Here is a 20081-nt window from a genome sequence, read left to right as displayed (position 1 = left end):
ATCCTCCCCTTTGACTCCTCACACTTCAAGTTGCTCTGAAAAAATTGCAATATAAGGTTGCAAATGTATTGTTCCTCAGTGACTTCCAGTTCAGAGCTGGCAGCCCTGAAACATCACTCTAGAATATCAGTGGCAAACAATGTTGTTTCCAGCTCACATATCACCACCAGTAATAAAAATTGTTTAGGCTTTAAAAGCCTTGCCCTTGGCTACACATGCCCATCTCTGTTGTCTTCATGGGATCTTCAAAGGAGTTGTACATGTTAACTGGGGAGCAAAATGTAACTCTGATTGGAAGCAGTAAACTGTCATTTTTATCGTTACATAAGCAGGTGTGATTTTGAGTACCAACCAGAAGCAGAACTATTGTGTAATAAGGTGACATTCTTAGTCACTGTTCAGAGTAGAACCACCCTTTAAGGAATTATTAGCCAATCATCCTTAAATACTCCAAGTTAAATGAACACTGGACCAACCCCAGTTTTTTTTTTCTTCTCACTTTCCCTTCCACCAAAGAAACTCTCCTCAAACATTGTTTAATGTTTTTAGCAATTCATTCCCTAATCTCAGGGAATAAGAGCATCAAATCACCCCGTTCAGTGGTCAAGCATAATTTTTTTTTAATCTGCCTTAAATAAAATTAGTTCAGTATTTGCAGTGTTCCCTAGATATTATACTTACCTCAGGAGAAGTAAAGTAAAGTAAATGCTTCACATACTGAGGTAGTATTATCTAAGGTGATACTAGAATGATACTAGACCTTACATACCTTTACACAGGAGTCCAAGCTGATAATTAAGGAATGGAGGGAAAACTGAGGAACAAAACAGTTTGAAAGCAATGGCATTCATACGCTGTTCTGTTTATGTTCAGTCTTGCAATAAATTGTGTACATGCTTTTTTCAGTTAGCAGGAAAATGGGCCCTTTAACAGAATTACTTCAAGGCCTTGAAGGCATTTTTAATTTTTCACTAACTACTTACATTCAGAAATGTTGCAGAGTTTTGCAGGTAAGAGAATGCAATCATATTATGAATCTGGCTAGGTTCTGTTCTGTGTTGTGCTATGTCATTGGATATGTCTATACTGCAATCAGAGGTTTACCTGAGCCAGCATGGCTAAAAATAGCAATGTAGATGCGGCGGCATGGACTTAAGTATGGGCTATACAAGCATGCCCAGGACCCTAGATACTCATGTTGCTAGCTCATCTTGCTGCATCTTCACTGTTATTTTTAGCCATGCTAGTTTGGGTATGTCTACCCATGCTGCAGTCACACCTCAGATTGTAGTATAGATATATCCTAAGAGACAGAGCACAGAACTCACAGCCCGGGGAGAGGAGGCTAATGTGGCTTCCCAGTCCTGGTCTGCTCTGGAACCCCCAACATAACTTAGCCCAGGGACCCTGTCTAAATTATGGCAGCTCCAGGGGCTTCCCTGTGAGTAGTGGTGCTGAGTGCTGCAGTTCACCCCCGGCACACCTCCTGTGCCCCCAGGACTTGAAAAGGAATCCTTAGGAGGCGGCCTTTAGACTGTTTCCATAGTGCCTGAACTGGGAGAATCCTCTCAACCAGAACCAGGGCTCTTAGGACCCTTTTATGTGAGGACCTCACTCTGCATAGCTTGTATTCTGTAGCACTAGGCTGTATGTTTGCTTGGTTGCATTTAGGAGATCATAGCAAGTAAATAAAAAGAGGCAAGTGCTTATGACTGATTTTACATAAATGGAAGGCCAAATGCTGCTCTGTTATACTAGAGTATTGATTTTATAGAGTAACAGAGCAAATTTATCCCCTGGTATTAATCCAATCATCATTTCCCGTCCTGTTTGTACCTACTGAAGAACATCAGTATGATATTGTGTAATATTTCACAGGCTTAGCCAATGGAGGGTATTATTGCTTTTGCCTTCCTCTATTTTTTCTTCTTATTGTGCAGAAAGCAATGTCCGTGAGGAACATAAATATAAAAATATTTTTAGAGCGGTGTGATATACAGATGGTCATCCCACACTCATGGCAGTACAATGTTACTCCACATGTGGAAATAACTAACAAGTAAACCAGAACTTGAACAGTGTTTTAAATTCAGTATTCTCTGGCTGAGATACTTAACCAACTACAGAATTTTTTCAACAGTCCTGTCCTGTAATGAATCTTCTTTAAGATAAAATGAACAGGATAAACATCCCGGAAACTACCCAGATCCTTATCATATGTTGTGTCTAGTATTTGCCTAGCCCCAATAGGACCTGATCTATAGCCCAATTAATTCAATGGAAAGATTCCCATTCACTTCAGTTGGCTTTGGATCATACCTGTAGAGAGTAAATATGAACTCAGTCTGTGTCATGGAAATGTTGGGCCAGATCCTCAGCTAATGTATAGCAGCGTAGCTCCAGTGACTTCAGTGGAACTACACCAATTTATACCAGCTGAGAATCTGGCTCCTTTTATAATAGAGAATTCAAATAACTGTTTTTGTAGGTGGAAGCATTATTATAAGATTTTTCCAGTTGCTATGCAAGAATGGGCAGGTGATGGCTGGAGAAGGTACTACACAGAAGTTGTATGTGAAAGAGAGACTGAGACAGAAACAGACAATGTATCAGTAGTCCTTTAAAAAAGACAGAATAATATTAATGGTGGAATAGTATGGTAATTTTATTTTATTGTATGTTCTGCATATAAAAGTTATTGGTTCAAACTTGGTTGTACATTCTCGCTGCAACAGCCTTTCTCGCATCCTACTTTTTTGCCATTTAAAGTACCTCTCATCTGCTTTATATTGTATTTCTAAAGAAAAACCCCCAAATAACAGCCCACATTGTACCACTAGGAAAAACTCAATGAGCAGCTAGAAGAACAGCGACAAGAGCAAGCCTTGCAGAGATATCGCTGTGAAGCTGATGAGCTTGACCATTGGCTACTCAATACCAGAGCCTCTTTGGACACCACTTTGATTACTTCTGTGGAACCCATGGACATGGAGGCTCAACTGGTTGACTGTCAGGTAAAACAAAAGTCATGGTTCAGTTCCGCAACTATTACACTGAGTAATGCCTTGCTCCATGAATAGTTCCAGAAGGGGAGAATTTAGCATAGCAGGGTCTGAGAGGACTGACAACAGCATCATCTTCTCTCATTCTACCTCTCACATTCTCCAGACCCTGGCATCTTCTTCCCCTGACGGCTACCCACTTTCCCCTTATCTTAGGCCCTGACCTACCACCCATTCCCATTTACTCCATTCCCCTTAATGTCCCCATCGCTAGCTGCAGACTCAACCCCCTACTTCCCCCCCCATTCTCAGCCCAATCATCACTCCCCTCTCAGTAAGCATTTGAATGTATGTGTAACTTATTTTCTTTTCAAAAATAGTTTCAGCACTTATTGAATATTCCTCTGTACACAGATGACCATTCTGAGAAAAAAAAAATAAATAAACCCACATCAATACTTGACAGAAGCAGATTTTCCCCAGATGTTTACAGCTGTTTCTCAGATTTCAGCCCAGGGTGGGTTTCAAACTTCAAAGTTGCAAGAATTTCTAGACTTAATGCAATGTTGTTGTTTGTTTCTTCTGGGGGCTGTCTCTCAGGAACCCCTTGCTCAAACAAGCCCACATTTGGATCACTAATCCTACCCTACTGTCTCACGAGGCATAACAATTTTCAAGACAATCTGTATAAGCACATAGATTTTAGAGCATTTAGAAGTGTCATCCTTTAAACCAAAAGCTGGCTTTAACCTTAACTCTGGGGAGGGGCTCTACACATCTGTTAGCAAGTGAAAGAGAAATGGAGATGAATACAGCCTGAAACAAGAGCTCTGAGACTTGTGAATTACTCCATTCATGTCAGTAGGTGTTCCCATCTCACCTTCACCATGCTGGAGACTTTCTGATACATGTCAGGCATATCCAATCTCCACTCCTTACCTCAGACTCAGCCCTGTGTTCTTGGGGCATGCTCCAAGCATGCCTATTCTAAGCTCCCAAACCAGAGGGGCAGGGCCTCCCCAGACCCTGGTTCACAGAGTGGGGAGAGTAGAGAGATGGGCTCAGATCCCCTTAGAGGGTCAAGATGCCCCAAATCCCAGCTTGCATGAGGGGTAGCAAAAGGGAAGGGGGCTCAGATATCTGCAGAAAGTCAAGAACCTGGCTTACATGATGGGGTAAGGATGGAAGGTTAACCCTCCCCTAGATGTGCAGGTGCCCCAGATCCTAGCACAGACACAGTGCAGCAGGGCTTAGACAGTCAGACTCCGGCAGGAAGGCAGAGACCCCCAGATCCCAGTTTACATATTAAAAGGTAGGGAGAGGGGCCCAATCCCCCCAGAAAACCAAGTCCCTCCAGAACCTGGCTCATGTTGGGGATGAGAAGGATGCGTCATACCATCATAGATGTTCTGGGACCCCCAGCTCTGGGCACACACACATGGGGGACAGTGAGCAGAGCTCAAACCCCCAGATAGGTGAGCCCCCTCTAGAACTTGGCTCCTATCGGGGGGGGGGGTGTCGCATTCCTGTAGATGGGCTGGGGACCTTCAGACTGTGGTGCACACAGAAATGGGGAGATGATAGGTACCCTGCCCCTATTCTCCCAGCCCCATGTCCCCCTTTTAAGTGTTTCACACGGTCCCCCCCCCAAAGTGCCCTCCCTTCCAAGTGTGCATTTGTTTGGGTAATTTATTTTCTTTTTAAGAAGTAGTTTTGGTGCCTTCTTCTTAGGGATCAGAGGTCTCAAACCCTGGTTCATAGGGCTTATAGGTACCAATACGCTCCAACCTGCTATCCAGTGATCGGCTAACAGTTGCACAACTAGAATCTGAACTCCAACAGAGGACTCCAGTGCTGGGCTCTGATTGGCGGATCTCTGGGGGGGTCCTGATTGGTTCTCTGCTTGTATTTAAACTGAGCACAGGGATAGGAAGTTGTTTGCACAGCTGGGTTTCCTCTGTTTAGGACTCCTGCTCCTATTGTCACTAATTTCCTGGTAACCTGACCCTGCATCCCTCCTGGCACCTAACTCTCGGTCTGCCCTCTGATCTGTCTCAGACGCTGACCTCCTGGCATCTGATCCTGCTTGGCTCCCAACTCCTGCTCTGACCACTAAGTCACATGCTGGTCTTGACAATTCTGAATATTCTACTGTATTCAGATTATATTTTCCCAAAATAAAAATCCCAGTTTGATAGAGAGAGGTTGGAACATTATGCCTACTTTTTTCACTTCAGATTTCTACCCTAGGTTGGATTAAAATTCACACAGCTAGGTGTGGTGCTCAGATTTAACCATCATTACATAGCCTAAGAACCACCGGGTCCTGTAATGTAGAGGTAGTTTTCCAGGTAATTAGTACCTCTCTCTGCAGATGCTCATGATAATCCTTGATATGTATAACTGGAGAAGCAAACTCTTTTTTAAATAATGTTTTAATATGATTTCCCCCAAAAGGACTGGTAATACTCTTTTTGGGGTAATCCTAGAGTACTGGAGATCCTGGTATGATGATCTAAACCCTGGTTTGGTCCCTGATTTCTGTGCTGGTTAGTCTTCCTTTATGCACTGATTCAGAGCTCAATTACCCTGGGGTAAATCATGAGTAACTCTGTTGAAGTTAGTGGTGTCACACTGGTGTAAAATTGATATAATAGAGATTAGAATCAAATCATGTTTCCAGTCTTTAAGACCTCTTCAGAGTTGGATTTCCAGTCTACCCAATCCTGCCATGATCTTTCATTGCTCATTCTTGGGAAATTTGTTGCTATCTGTAGACCAACACTTTGAAGTTAAAATAAAATGATGGTATGATTTATCATTTATATGATAAACTCTAGGAATTGGATTAGTGAAAAAGCAGTCGCTAAATCTAGTGTGGAAAAATTAGTACTGCTCTTCAAGTAATGTACTTTAAATTGCCTGTGTTTCAAAACTCACAACACAATCCTTTTTGTAACAAATATAACAAATGTTTTCATTTTTTCAAGTTCTGCCCATCTTTACAGCACACATTCCTTCAGAGAGCAAAGCCTTTAGAGCAGTAGTTCTCAAACTTTTAATCCCTTTCACAAAGGAAGCCCCTTTTTAAATTGACACTTTTTATATATTTAACACCATTATAAATTCTGGAGGCAAAGCGGGGTTTGGGATTGAGACTGACAGCTCACGACCCCCAATGTAATACCCTCATGACCCCCTCAGGGTTCTGACCCCCAGTTTGAGAACCCCTGCTCTAGAGCACTTGACAGGTGCTGTGGAAAATGGAAATGCACCTTTATCTGACTAAAACTGCGTAAAAATCTAATATGATCTTTTAATTTGGAAGCAGCAAAATGTGCCTCATTATCTATGTAATAAATAAATAGTGAACTGCATATCAGGATAATAGATTATGAAAACAAGTAAGCCACAGATTTGTCTCTGTAAATCGCTCTCTAGACTAAAGAGGATTATATAGGGGATCTCAGGGCCATTCAAGCACCAATCAGAAAGGGCAAACAGTGAGAAGAGAAGCTTATCAATACAGACACAGCAACTGTGGGGAAAGGAGGGTGGGAAGGCGGAGAGTGTGACTTCTTTCTTGTTGTATATTCAATGAAGAGGAAGGGAGTAGCCATTTATTGTCCTTGGGCAGTGGTGTCACTGTCCAGCACAAAAAGAATGGAATAGCCACTAGGCATCTTAGTCACAGTTGCCGTTGAAATGCAAAAAAGGGTGTCTCCTTTGCAGCACGTTTTCTGTTTCAAATAAGCCAACTTTTTAATGAACTTCTTTTAAAATTTCAATAAAAAGTCAAGACATGCAAAAGGTTGCAAGCATATTCCTGAAGACTCTGGAGGGGACTGGAGAGCAAAACAAGGAAAATCTTTAGTTTGGAAGAGGATGAGGTAGGCCACGGGTCTCCTTGCCAGAAAGCTTGGTGGATGCTGGAAAATGTATGAATTTGCCTCTTTGTTTTTGCTGCTGCAGAACATGCTGGTGGAAATAGAACAGAAGGTGGTGGCCTTGTCAGAGCTCTCTGTGCACAATGAGAACCTGCTCATGGAAGGAAAGGCGCATACAAAGGATGAGGCAGAGCTGTTGGCCGTAAAGCTCAGAACTTTAAAGGGAAGCCTTCTGGAGCTGCAGAGAGTGCTGCATGACAAACAAATCAACATTCAAGTAAGCAGCTCTTTGTAATTGGCTTTGAAGGGACCAGTATTTTTCTCCATTAACAATTGTGCTAGGGGGTTTCAGATAATTGGGAGAGGGAGTTAAGAAATGTTTTACCATGATAATGTAAGTTACACATATTAAACAACAAATAGCAGGATGCTAAAACATATACAGAATTTCTCTAGCAAGCTGTAGCTTAATATTTGCATGATATAACACAGATCATTGATTTCATAATTAATTAAGCTATTTTTATATCAGTATCTTTAGTAGACAGCAATAACATACTATTTGATTAGTTGGCCTCAATTTACTGAACCCTTGTCCCCAGTCTTTTGTCTGTTGTAGATTGTATACTCTCTGGGGCAGGGACTCTGCTTACTTATTTCCATACAATGCATTGTGGGCTTTACAAGAAACAAATCCTCAACAAAATAATGGAACATATTTTTAAATATTGCAATCAGTAACTAGTATCATCCAACTAGATAAGTATTCTCTCTCTTGAAGAAATGAGGAACAAAGATTGACAGATTTAACCTGAATATTGTTTTATGATATTATTTCCAGCAGTATGACTGTACCTAATGCAACTCGATAATGTCATTTGTTTTAAAAGTTATCTTATTTATTCTTTAGGCTAAATTAGCATGGGGAGAAGTGAAGGCACACAAGGAAGTCGAACATGTAACATGACAGACTGGCTTTTCGTTTTGAATTTGCTTGCTCTGGGATTTTTTCTTCTTCTCTAGCCTTTGGGTGTGCAAATCAAATACATGATAAGCTTCAAAAAAATGTCTGTATTGTAATCTAGATTAAAGGTTATGGAGCACTTAGCTTGAAAAGTTACTAGGTGCACTAGGAACTATTTTTAGTTCTAGTGTCTACAGAAGAACGCAAAAAAAAAGAAAGTTTTGGGATTTTTTTTTTTTTTCAAAAAAGCAGATATCATGGTTTTGCTGTTCAGATTTGGTATTAGATGTGTTGAGAATTTTTTATTCTGAAAAGAAAATATTTCATCCCAAGTACCCCTTCAACATTATTCTTGCGTAGTAACCTCATGATTATGCAAATTCAATAAATGTTACCAGCAGTGTGCTGAGGTATAATATTGTCATATACAAGTCATATAAAATCACTGGCAAAATGCAAAGATAGTAATTTGGTTTCTTGCATGATGGGTTTTTAAATACGATAAGATACATGAACCCCAGTTTTATTGTAAGCTTATTTACAGAAGTTTGGCTACTTTGCTAATATTAAGATAATTTTTGTTTATAATTTAAAATTATTACCAAACTTAAATCACCTGCTTACCCCAAAATGTTACATAAATGAAACACTTCCATTTTATTTAAAGACCGGGTTCTTGGAAATTTTTATATCCATGTAAGCAGCTATTTTAGCTTTTAGGACTTCAGTTGCAGGTCATGAACATAAGAAGATAGAGGAAGCTGTGTAATATCTAACTTTTTAGAAGAGTGGTTTAAACTGATTATCTGATCAGTGAAGGATATTTTAGTAAATGACCCCTTCTTATAATCATTTCCTAGTCTGAACTTCTCTTTCAAGAAGTTACAAATTATATTGCATCCTCTCTTCTCTTAAATTCATGATTCTCATCTTATAATTATTTCCTTGATTAAGTGACTAAGGCATAGGGCATTTCCTGTGGATTAATGATCAGAGGACCTGATGGCCTGAAATATAGTAGAGGGACATTAACCCTAGCTGATCACTGATCCTGAGGAGATATGTGCCAAGACCATTATTGCTTTCATCAGATGAAAATGCGAAAATAAAATCACAGGCTTATCATCACTGCCCTTGGGTACAAGACAGACGCAGAGAGTGGTAAGAAGAAGGTCTCTCCTCAACTGGCACCAGACAATAGAGCTAGATAGCAATGAAGGGAAAGCATGAAGGTCTTATATGGGGAGCCATGTCATCTCTTCTCTCTGCCTTTTTCCCCAGTCCCTGAGTCTATGTCCCAGCCTCATTCTGCTCCTTCCCCTCTCACTGAGCAGGAATTCTATGAGTGCATGGGAGCCAAGGAGTCAGAAAAAGAAGCTGAGAGAAGTTCATGAATGAAGCTGGAAAAAAGAGGTGCTCAGTGGAAAGGTTTAGAAGGGACTGAACAGGAGGGGCGAGGGAGACAAAGGCTGGGGGTAGGAAGGAAACAGAGACCTGTAAGCCATAGAGATTCAAATAAATGTTTACAGGTCAGGTCCTCTTTCCATCTCCCATCGTGGGCCCAATCCTCTCTAGCCCCCCTAAATCATAGGCTTGCAACCAGGAATGGTGATGCAGTGGGGCAAAGATGAGGAAAATGGTAAAGATAATGGCCAGAATTTTCAAAAGTGATGTCTAAATTTAGGCTCCTATGTCCATAAATCAGCATCTAAATAAATGGCCTGATTTTCAGAAAGGCTAAGCACCCACAACTCCCAGTGAAGCACTTATTTTTTCTAATGCAATAAAAGACTGAAAAATGTTGTTTTACTCCTTAGAAAGTTCCCAAATTTGTATAGTTCAGCTAAGGTTAAAAGCCCTCTAACCACAAATTCAGTGTAGTTACTGAAGTGTTGTTGTTGGCTAACTTTCATGTAGCCTTTTAAAAATCAAGCAGAGGCCTAAATTTACCATTGAATACACATATTTGGCTCTCAGTGAAATCAGTGGAAGTCGTATGTGCCCCCTGAAGGCAGAATTTGTCCCTAGTTTCTTAGAAATTCAGTGACTATTAGATTCTTTCGCAGTTCTCTTGTTCGTATTTTTTTCCATTTCTTGTAGCTCTGTAAGCAGTGCAATACTTAGTCTTTCAAAGCAAAGAATATAAAATTGCATATTTTAAAGGGACACAATCACCACCACACAGATCACATTTCTATCAAAATTTACAGCTAGTATAGTTACGCTTAACACACAAAGTTATTCTAACTGAAATACATTAGCAGCAAACAGTTTTGTTTTTTTAAGTTTATTTACTTTATGCATTCAAAAGCACATTGTAGTAAATAAATTGCCTATAAGGATTAAAAAATAATTGATACCAATTTAGAATCTTGGTTTTTCTGAGTACTTACAAGTCAATGAACATAAAAAAGTTCCATCAAATATAATTCAAACTGAAATATTAATGTGTTCATTACCTTTTATCGTCTATGATTTGGGAATAATTAAAACGGACACAACTAAACTAGGAGGTTAGTGCTAGAACATGTGTATTCTATCTAATATATATATATATATATATATATATATATATAAAAAAGCTAGAATACACGTTACACTCTCTCTTTGCAGTACATGTTTTACTCTTGGATCTACAAATTCCAGAGGCGCTCTCATGTTTGTTTATTTCCTATTTCCATAGACTGAAAAAAAAATCTGAAACAAGCTTGTCTTGTAATGTTTCATTTTCACACCTTGGTGCAGTTTTATTACTTAACATGCATTCAAGGCCTTCAACTTGTTTATTTTAGTTTTGTGTAGTACCTGTCCCCTTGGTAGCTGAACACTCCTCTTAGCGAAGAGGATGCTTTAAGAATCTAGTTCAAATCTGTCTCTAGCCATTGATAAGCTTTCTGAACCATTTAGAAAAAGTGTGTCTTTCTCCATTCAAACAATAGTTTCCCTTCATTTCTTCCTCACCAAGATTAATTTGAGATTCAATGAGAAACTATTCATTTCTTTCAAAAGCCCTTCAAATAGTAGTAGGAGATAGAGAAATCTTTATACTTGTCTCAGGAAAATTGTCATATTTTTTAATCCGATAAGTAAAACTGGAAAATAACCCTTGCTTTGCTTTGCCTGGGACCCCCCCATGCTTCAATCCCTATCTACCTACCAGCTTTGCTAAAGACTTCATAGCAGTTTCCCTACATCCAGCTAATCTTCAAGGAGAAAATAGAAGACTTAACCACAATGGAGTGAGGAGTGGGGTTAACAGCAGGTCTTGATGAAAGACCACTTAATTTTTCTCCCCCTTTCAATTTTTGCCTTTTAACACCACCCAACACCATACCAGGACCTCTTCTGTTCACCAGAGCTATTGAATTGTCGATCCAAAAGAAAAACCTTAGGCTTCTTTCTATGTTGTTATCTGAATGCCTGCAACTACAGTGCCATGTGACAGCAGCCCATATCAGAGTTCAAGTCCAATCACTGATAGGTCATTATCAGGTACAAGTGCAGTGAGACATGAGACAACCTTGTTTCCTTTTCCATCAGTTGATGGCATTGCATCTATGTTGTTCCCTGTCCCTGACAGAAAACAAGGGACTAAGTTGGACTTGAAGTTCATTCCCCATCATGGGAGCATATTCTACCCTCTCTAGACCACTTGAGTGGTCAAGCTTGATTCAGAATGACAGCTGAATCATGGGTAAAACCTGTATCCAAGGAGTCAAATCTACAAAAATGATATGCATAAAGCAAAAACCAAAAGGGAAGAGGAACTGGGCCCTAGGTGTAGATTTTGAAGTTTTGGAATCAGTAAAGGAAAACAAACCAGGAGAAAGTCTTTCATAATAGCCTGGTATTTCTGTATCCAGATATTTAATAGGTGCTAACTTTGAATATACCCAGACAATCGCAAAAACCCAAAATTCCAGAACCATATAAGTTCATGTTTGTAAATGCTGGAGAAGAAAATTTGTGCTTAAATCCCTGCATTTAAATTCATTCTTCTGTTGTTGCTGAACAGCACTTCTGAATTTACAGTGAATGTGGATTTCATAGGGGTCAAGGATTATAGAAGGGTGGCTAGAACAAAAGAAATATCATTTGTAAACTCTTCAGTACCATTGAGGACTTTGTTTTCTTTTTGGTGTTTGTTTATACAAAACATTTGTCTAATAATTTATTTGAGAAGAAAGGATCTATTATATATAGTAAGGGAGGATGAATGGGAATCAGTTTGCCTAAAATCGCTGTCTGTCCATCTCTTTCTCCTCTCTCTGTCAATCAACTCTCTCTATCTTTTGTATTTATCTTTTTATCTACCACAGATAAACTGATTCAAATATACTTATTAATTTTGGGGCTTAGTGTATAGGCCAAAATAACAACCAGCATTCTCTCATTTGTAAATCAGTAAGCTGATGGAAACAATCAACTGATTACCATCATTGTCAATTGGAACTTTTAAAGCTGGTAGGCATTTTCGGTCAATTTAGGTCTTTGGGAAAGGTGGAGGTCTTCACTTTTAAAACAAATGTAATGTTTGCATGAGGTACTGGATTAGCATCCCTGAATAAAGTGATCTGCTGTTTATCCATGGAATATTAGTCACAGAATAAATGCACAGGGCAACTGCAACTGGAGCTGGGTGAAATTTTTCAGAATTGTAGTTTATTCTATGAAAAAATGCAGTTCTGATTGACCCAAAACTATTCATGAATTTGACCCAGTTAACTTAATCTGGGAAACATTTTTCCGGGTCAGTTTCAGAAAACTGTGCTTGGGTTATCTTTAGCCAGTGATTAGGGCACTTAGCTCAGAGATGCAGTTTTAAATCCCCACTTTGGAGCAACACTTGAACTTAGTGCTTTCCTAGCCCAGGTGAGCTGCCTAACCACCGAGCTATACTGCTCACAAATTCTTCTGCTGAAGTTGTTCCACTTTATATATTTATTCTAATTGGGTCAGAGAGAGAGAAAGAGGCTATAACATGGTGATTAAAGGATTCACCTGGTGATAAGAGGTGTGGATTCAAATCTTCTCTCTGCCTGATTCAGAGGAGAGATTTAAATTCACATCTCCTACCTCCCAGGTGAGAGCTTTAATCAGCAGGCTATGGAGTTATTCTCTTGTGTTCTCTGGCCCAATGGATAGTTAAGTATTTATATAAAGCAGAATAAGAGAGTGTGAGTAGCTTGCTCCAGAATAGCCAATAGCTTGGTGGTTGGAGCACTTACACAGTAGAAGAGGGTGCCTCAGTTTAAGTCTTTGCTCCCAGGAATGCTTAAATATGTATACAAAGTAGGGCATCTTCAGTAGGTGAGATTGAGAGTAATTTACCCCAGGATAGCCTGGAGGTTAGGCTGCTCTGGGGGAGATCAGAGTTCAAATCCCTACTCCAGAGTGGGGATTCGCAGCTGGGTCTCCCACATGCCAGGCCAGTTCCCTCATCACTAGCTAAAGGTTAAAAGGAAACTTTCTCTCTCTCTCACTTTTCTGAAGCTGACTGGACTTTTCCAGTTTGCTGACAAATTCTAACCCTTTTCAGAATGAAACTGAACCAAATATTGTCCCTAATGTTTTGGTTTGCTGGCTGAACTGAAAGATCAATTATTTGCCCAGTTCTAACTGCAACCCTCTTCATTGCTGGCTTGTTAATGTGGCTTTCCTCTGAACTGAAGGGACCTCCTGTAAGAGGGTGTCACTAAGTCTATGCCAGTCCTGTTCCTCTGATTCTGCTAGCAAGATGCCAGTTTTGGTGGAGGTGTTTGCTTGGTTTGTTTTATGGAGACCCACCTGATACTGGCCAACAAACGAATAACTTCAAGTCACAGCTGAGCTAAATTCATGTAAACCAGCAACTTAAGAGTTGAAAGGCACTATACCATATTAATATGAACTGAGCAAGCCAGTGTCTCACTCCTCATTGTAACATAAAAGGTCCCTGTTATATAAAGTAATTGTTTCTTTTCTTCTTAATCAAAGCAGGGAGCTTTACAAGACAAGGAGGTATGTGAATTGGACCTGGTATCCTCACCCAGTCCGAGTGTCCAAGAATGGCTGGCACAAGCACGAACAACCCGTTCCCAGCAGCAACAGAGCAACCTCCAGCAACAGAAAGTTAGTACTTTGTACTTCCCACACGCCGATCTGCAGGTTTCATTTAACATCACAGACATGTTTCTTGGTAGGACCAAGAGAACCAGAAATTTATAAGATTATTCTGGTGTATGCTCTGTATTTACATACATCTCTTATTTAAACCCACTTTTGCCCATCAAATGGGTACAAATACCCTAGGGGTAGGCATAGTATCTGAATAGAATGGAAACGATATCGCTAGTTTAGAACTTCTTCCTTAAATAATTGCACACTATTAGGGTGGCACATTGTCCTATGAGGAAAAAATGACTTTAAATATACAGGTCTAGTTCATAGCTGGTCCTTTGCAACGTTGCAAAGAATGGGGAGTATGCTAGATGCCTTTCCTCTACACACACAGTCTATACATGGGGCAGTCAGAATCAGTTCCTGCACTCTTCTAAAAACAGAATCTGCTCCTTCCAGCACACACAATGGATATGGGGTCATGTTTCCATCTCCTCTACTCACAAGCCAGCCAAGCTACCTAGCTTCTGAGAAGGAGCCATGTTGCACTATCTGTTGTTGGGTTTTCTATAGCACCAGAGGATCTAAGACCCCGCGCAGCAAATTACTTAACTATGTGCTTTAATATTTTCCGAATCAGGGCCTAAAAGCTTTGTGCTAGTATGCTGCATTATCCTGCATACCTGCAACACTAAAGAGATTATGCCCCCTGAGGCAGAGCTCTTCCTAGAGTTTGCACCACCCGTTACTGAGGGCTGTGCCATAATGATGCAGTTGACCCTTCCCCATCAGAGGTCTGATGGAGCCAGACAGACCAGATTAAAGATGACCTTGTGGTTATGGCACTGAGTGGGGACCCAGGAGGTCTGTGTTCTGTTTCTGGCTCTGCCCACTATTTCCTATGTAAACTTGGGCAAGTCACTTAGTCTCTCTGTGCCTCAGATCCCCATCTGTACATTGAGGATAATGCTTACCTTACTTCACAGAGGTGTTGTAAGGATACATTCATTAGGGTTCTGAAGCACTCCACTGCTGTCTTGATGGAGACAATAGATATACACACCCTTTGTGGTGTCATAGTTTGGCATGACTGAGTCATAAGTTGCATATTGGTTTTTTTGAGATTACTCACCTTAATAACAGTGAGGGGAAGGCTATGGACATCTATATCATTCTGGGAAGGCTGTGGGCATCTATACACATTTTCTGAGCATTTATTTTGATGGCTGTCCGACTCTGATGGTTAAGAGAGGTTAAAAACATGCATCATATACGCTCTTCACAACCAGAAAAACAAACAATTAACATAGCCATCTTTATTCTCTGTTAGGAGCTGGAACAAGAGCTGGCAGAGCAGAAGAACCTACTTCGTTCAGTAGCAAGCCGCGGAGAAGAAATCCTAACCCAGCACTCTGCTCCAGATGGCCATCGAGCTAGGTGACATTCGATACATTCTTTTTTCAGTAGGGGATCCCTAAGCCTTCACATTTTGGCTTCCTTGCTTCTGTCTGTTTCTTCCCACATCTTGTTCTCTAATTTTTGTTCTGTCTGTGTTTCTACAGAGCCTAGCACAATGGGGTCTGGTCCATATCTGGGGCTCCTAGGTTCTGTGATAATACAAGTAAATAATAATACTATCCTAAACCATTGTGATCTGAAAGCATAATCTTATTAACAATTGAAGTGGCTATAACTTAATTTTCTCTGCTTGAAGTTAATTAAGACTTTTTTATCTTTGGCACTCGGAATGTCTCTTGAATTTTGAGCCATAGGGTGAGATTCTCACCCACACTCTGGACCATTTATGCCAGGCCTTGGTTCAGGCTGGGGGAGAATTCTCCCTGGTAATAACTGAACAAGACAAATACAGCCTGTTTGAGAACTCCCACAAGCCTTGGCATGGGAGCATGCAGCGGTGGGGCTGGGGAGGGTGGAGAGTCCTGGATTTCCATTTGCTGCAAAGCTGACCATTAGTAGCTCTGGGGGTGGGGCAGGTAGGATACCATAAATTAGAACAGCTCTCAGAGCTGCTTAAATAACCCTGGCTCCTGCAATATGCCAGAATATGCCAGAACCAACATAAAGGTGGTTCATAGGATAGCGGAACAAAAGCTTTGATGCTCAATATTAGGGACTTTTACATCAAAACCAGTGCATGTGAATGACTCAGCAGGGGAAGAAGGCAAGTTACTCTCAGCAGTTTGTCTTCCTCATGGGTTAGTGTTTACAACAAGGCAGTGTAATAATTTTAAAGTAAATTGAAAATCTCCCAAATTTGGGGTTCAACCCAGTCCTGTAATAGTTGTGGAATGGTTGTTTTCCAAATAGCCACATTCACAGCCTTACCCCTGAACTTGGTTATGAAAGAAGGGGGAAAGTTGAATTTAACCTTTTGTTCACCAAGATTCAGGTAACATGTCTGACATGAGGAGAAGTAGTATAGGACACGTGCGGAAAAATAGAGAGAGAGAGAGAGAGAGATGATCCAAATTAATAACTAGTAATTTATATAACTACAACTTCTCATTCTCTGAAATAATAACTGATTTAGAATTTAAATTTGAATCTAATGTATTTTTCATCAATTTGGGGGTTGTATGTGTTTCTATTAGCTTATATGAGTGTTTGCAGCTCCATACAGTTCATAGGAGTTGAAAGGGTCTGGTTATATTTGAATACTTATTTCTGTTCTAATTGTATCCTTCATATTAGTGCTTTAAAGCACAAGTAAAAGCTGTTTTTTAAGTCATTTATTTCAAAATTGAATTATGTGAAAAATCAAAATTGAAAGGGGCAAGAAACACCTTTAATTACAATACTTCCTGAGCTTAACTTACATTTTTTTTTTTGTCACAGTGAGAAGCCTGATGTGTTATCTCAGGAGTTAGGCTTGGAAGGTGAGAATCCATCAGCTGAAGATCAAATGAGAATGAAATGGGAAAGCTTGCACCAGGAATTCAGCACCAAACAGAGACTGCTGCAGAATGTTTTGGAACAGGAAGAGGCACAACCGGTAGCTATTTTTAATGTTTCTGTGCACTTCTGTATGAAAAGCATGTAGCTGAGCACACAAAGTACAGTTTATGCACAGCAAATGCCTTATGTAGAATACAGTTTTTAAAAATAGTCAGTTCAAGGAACATAAAGTGAGATTTTTGTAAAATTTTACAAATTAACCAAAATTGGAAGTATTATTTGGCTTTATGAGTTTAAACTCATTGTGTGGGATCCTGGTCCCATTCTGGTCTCATTGAGGTCAATAAACTGGATTTCACGCATAGAATTTTACTGCAAGAGGTAAATGGTTCAAGATTTGCATGGATCGCAGATCACCTTCACTTTAGATGTAAGCAGAACCATCTGCCAACTATTCAAGGATCTGGCAGAGATTAAAACTCATAATTATTATTAGTTTATTTGTATTTTAGTAGCCCCCAGAGGCCCCACTTAGGATTGGGGTCGTCTTGTGCGAGTTGCTGTACATATGGCAAGGGACAGGCTCTGTGTGAAAGAGCTTGCAGTCTAGTTTAAAGTGAAATGCAGCAAGTGTGTGCAACGAAGAGAGAATGAGGAAAGAAGAATGAGAACAACAGTGATGAAGCTGCATGTTTACATAGACTCACTCTGGGCTTGACTTAGTTCACATAAAATCCAGTGAAAATTTTCCCACAGAACTTAATGGGAGCTAGATTGGGCCTTGTGTGCAAATGTAGATCGTTTTGTTACTTAAAAATATGGTACAATATAAATAGTCAGCAATCCTCATTGCCCATTCATTTGTCCTGATTCATTTAATAAAACAAAAACACCCATTATTTTTTTCCCTTGGATGTTCTGGCCCTGCGGCACATGTAGGCTACGGTGTCAGTGCCTATGCAAGGTAGACAAGAATTTGTCTAGCTTCAACTCCCAGCCATTGGATTGTGTTATACTTTTTCTCTTGTTATGCACTCGCTTAGTGCTTTGATCCAGAATGGTCTAGTAACTGTAGCTTTCCAACATATAAACAGTATTACTACTTCAGCATCTCTGGGTATTTGTGTCTCATTGCTAAGTTTAGTTCAGGTATCCTGTTGTGAACCTCCAGTGTGAGCAGCTTTATAACAATGGTATGTGTGTGACTTATTTAATGGTGTAGGGCTTCTTCATCTGGTGGTAGTATCTATATTTTCGTATGAGAGATCCAGTGTACATCAGAAATACTCTAACCAATACTTCTCTTCTAACAGCTTTACAACAGACCAAACAGACTGATGTCTGGCCTACCCTTGTATAAAGGGGAAGAAAAGGCGCAAGTTAAATCATCCTTTGAATCTATATTGGTTGGTTTGAACCAGGCCTTTGAAGATGTTTCATCTCAGGTATAGTGGCATTGTTTGTTTTTAAATACAATTTTATGCAGAGCTGCTATACAGAGTGAACACTCCTCTAGTTCCCACTTGGCAGTGAGCTGTCCCTCCTTGAACACTAGAGAACCAGTGGACATTACTTCTCTGTATGGAGGCAGTATGAACTGACAGACTTTCCTATCACTTTCGCTCCTTTCACTCAGGTTGGAGGAGCAGAGAAGGAAAGCCTGCACTTGGAACAGAAGCTTTATGATAGCGTGTCAGCTACCTCTTCTTGGCTAGATGGTGTTGAAGAATGCTTATTTGTTGCTACAGCCCTGCTTCCAGAAGAGACAGAAACTTTCCTGTATAACCAGGAAGTAAGTATTTTTAGTTTTCCAATCGGGTTCTGTTTTGCTTTGTATTTTAGTGAGAAATAAGACTCTAGAATAATAGTTTTGCATAACTGAATGCAACTGGAAAACCCCTTCCAGTTAAGACTTTGCCCTCATAAGGATGAGGGACTTCACAAAAGCAGATGTCAACAAATGTAGAGAATTGGTAGATAAGATACTATGGGAAGGAAATCTAAGGGAAAAATGAGTTCAGGAGAGCTGGCAGTTTCTCAGAGACAGTATTACAGACACAACAGTAATCTATCCAGATGCGGAGGAGAAAGAGGAAGAACATTCTGGTCTCTTACTGACTGTATCAGCAGCTCTTTAATGATCTAAAATCAGAAAGCAATAATACAAAAAGTAGAAAGAAGGACACATTGCTAAGGATGAGTACAAAAGAATAGCACAAGCATATAGGGGCAAAATGAGTTGTACCTAGCAAGGGACATAAAAGGCACTAAGAAGATGTTCTAGAAATACCATAAGAGCAAGAGAAAGACAAAGGAGAGTGTAAGTCCAATACTTAGCGGGGAAGGAGAGTTAATAACGGATGACACACAAAAGGCTGACGTATTTAATGCCTATTGTTTTTCGGTCTTCATTGACATGATTAACACAATTAATATTAACAACAAGAGGAAAGCAACACAAGCCAGAAGAGGGTAAGAACAGGTTAAAGAGCATTTAGATTGATAAGATGTATTCAAGTTGGTGGTGCCTGATGACATTACCCTGTGCACTTAAGGAAGAGCCCAAGCAACCTTGGAACCATTGAGAACTCACAGAGGATGGGTGAGGTCTCAGAGGGCTGGAGAAAGGCAAAGAGAGTACATATGTTTAAAAAAGGGGGAGGAGGAGGACCTGGGAAATTATAGACAAGTCAGCCTAACTTTAATATCTGGAAAGATATTGGAATAAACTATTAAGCAATCAGTGTGTAAGCTTCTAGAGGATAATAGGGTGATAAGCAATAACCAACATGGATTTGTCAAGAACAACTCGTGCCAAACCAACCTTTTATTGTTACTGAAAAGATTTCCTGGGCTTTTTAGTATTGTTTTAAAGTCTATTGTGAATGAAGGGGTGGTAGTTACAGCAATACAGTAGGTCTACTTGTTAGTGTCTAATTCCAAAAATTATTCTGTTCTTCCATAAAAACTCCAGTCTCTTGCCAAAGATATCAAAGAGATGTCAGAAGAAATGGATAAGAACAAGAATTTGTTTTCTCAAACATTTCCCGAGAACAGTGATAACAGGGATGTTATAGAGGACACTTTGGACTGTCTACTGGGGAGACTGACCATGTTGGAGTCAGTAGTAAACCAGAGGTGCCATCAGATGAAAGAGAGACTTCAGCAAATACTCACCTTCCAGGTAGGTTGCCAAGGAATTCTCTAGACCCT

General features: G+C 40.0%; 1 protein-coding gene across 1 annotated transcript in view; it reads left to right on the top strand.

Annotated features, from left to right (window-relative positions):
* The window catches only part of SYNE1 (spectrin repeat containing nuclear envelope protein 1), a 507598-nt gene that overhangs the window by 361646 nt on the left and 125871 nt on the right, over positions 1-20081 (top strand). The window contains 8 exon segments of the mRNA XM_043511213.1: positions 2841-3014; positions 6975-7166; positions 13830-13964; positions 15283-15389; positions 16809-16965; positions 18182-18313; positions 18505-18660; positions 19843-20052. Coding sequence (XP_043367148.1) covers positions 2841-3014; positions 6975-7166; positions 13830-13964; positions 15283-15389; positions 16809-16965; positions 18182-18313; positions 18505-18660; positions 19843-20052 — 1263 coding nt within the window.

Source organism: Dermochelys coriacea, chromosome 3 (genome assembly GCF_009764565.3).
Source record: "Dermochelys coriacea isolate rDerCor1 chromosome 3, rDerCor1.pri.v4, whole genome shotgun sequence".
Lineage (NCBI taxonomy): Eukaryota > Metazoa > Chordata > Testudines > Dermochelyidae > Dermochelys > Dermochelys coriacea.
This window is presented reverse-complemented; position numbering and strand designations above follow the sequence as displayed.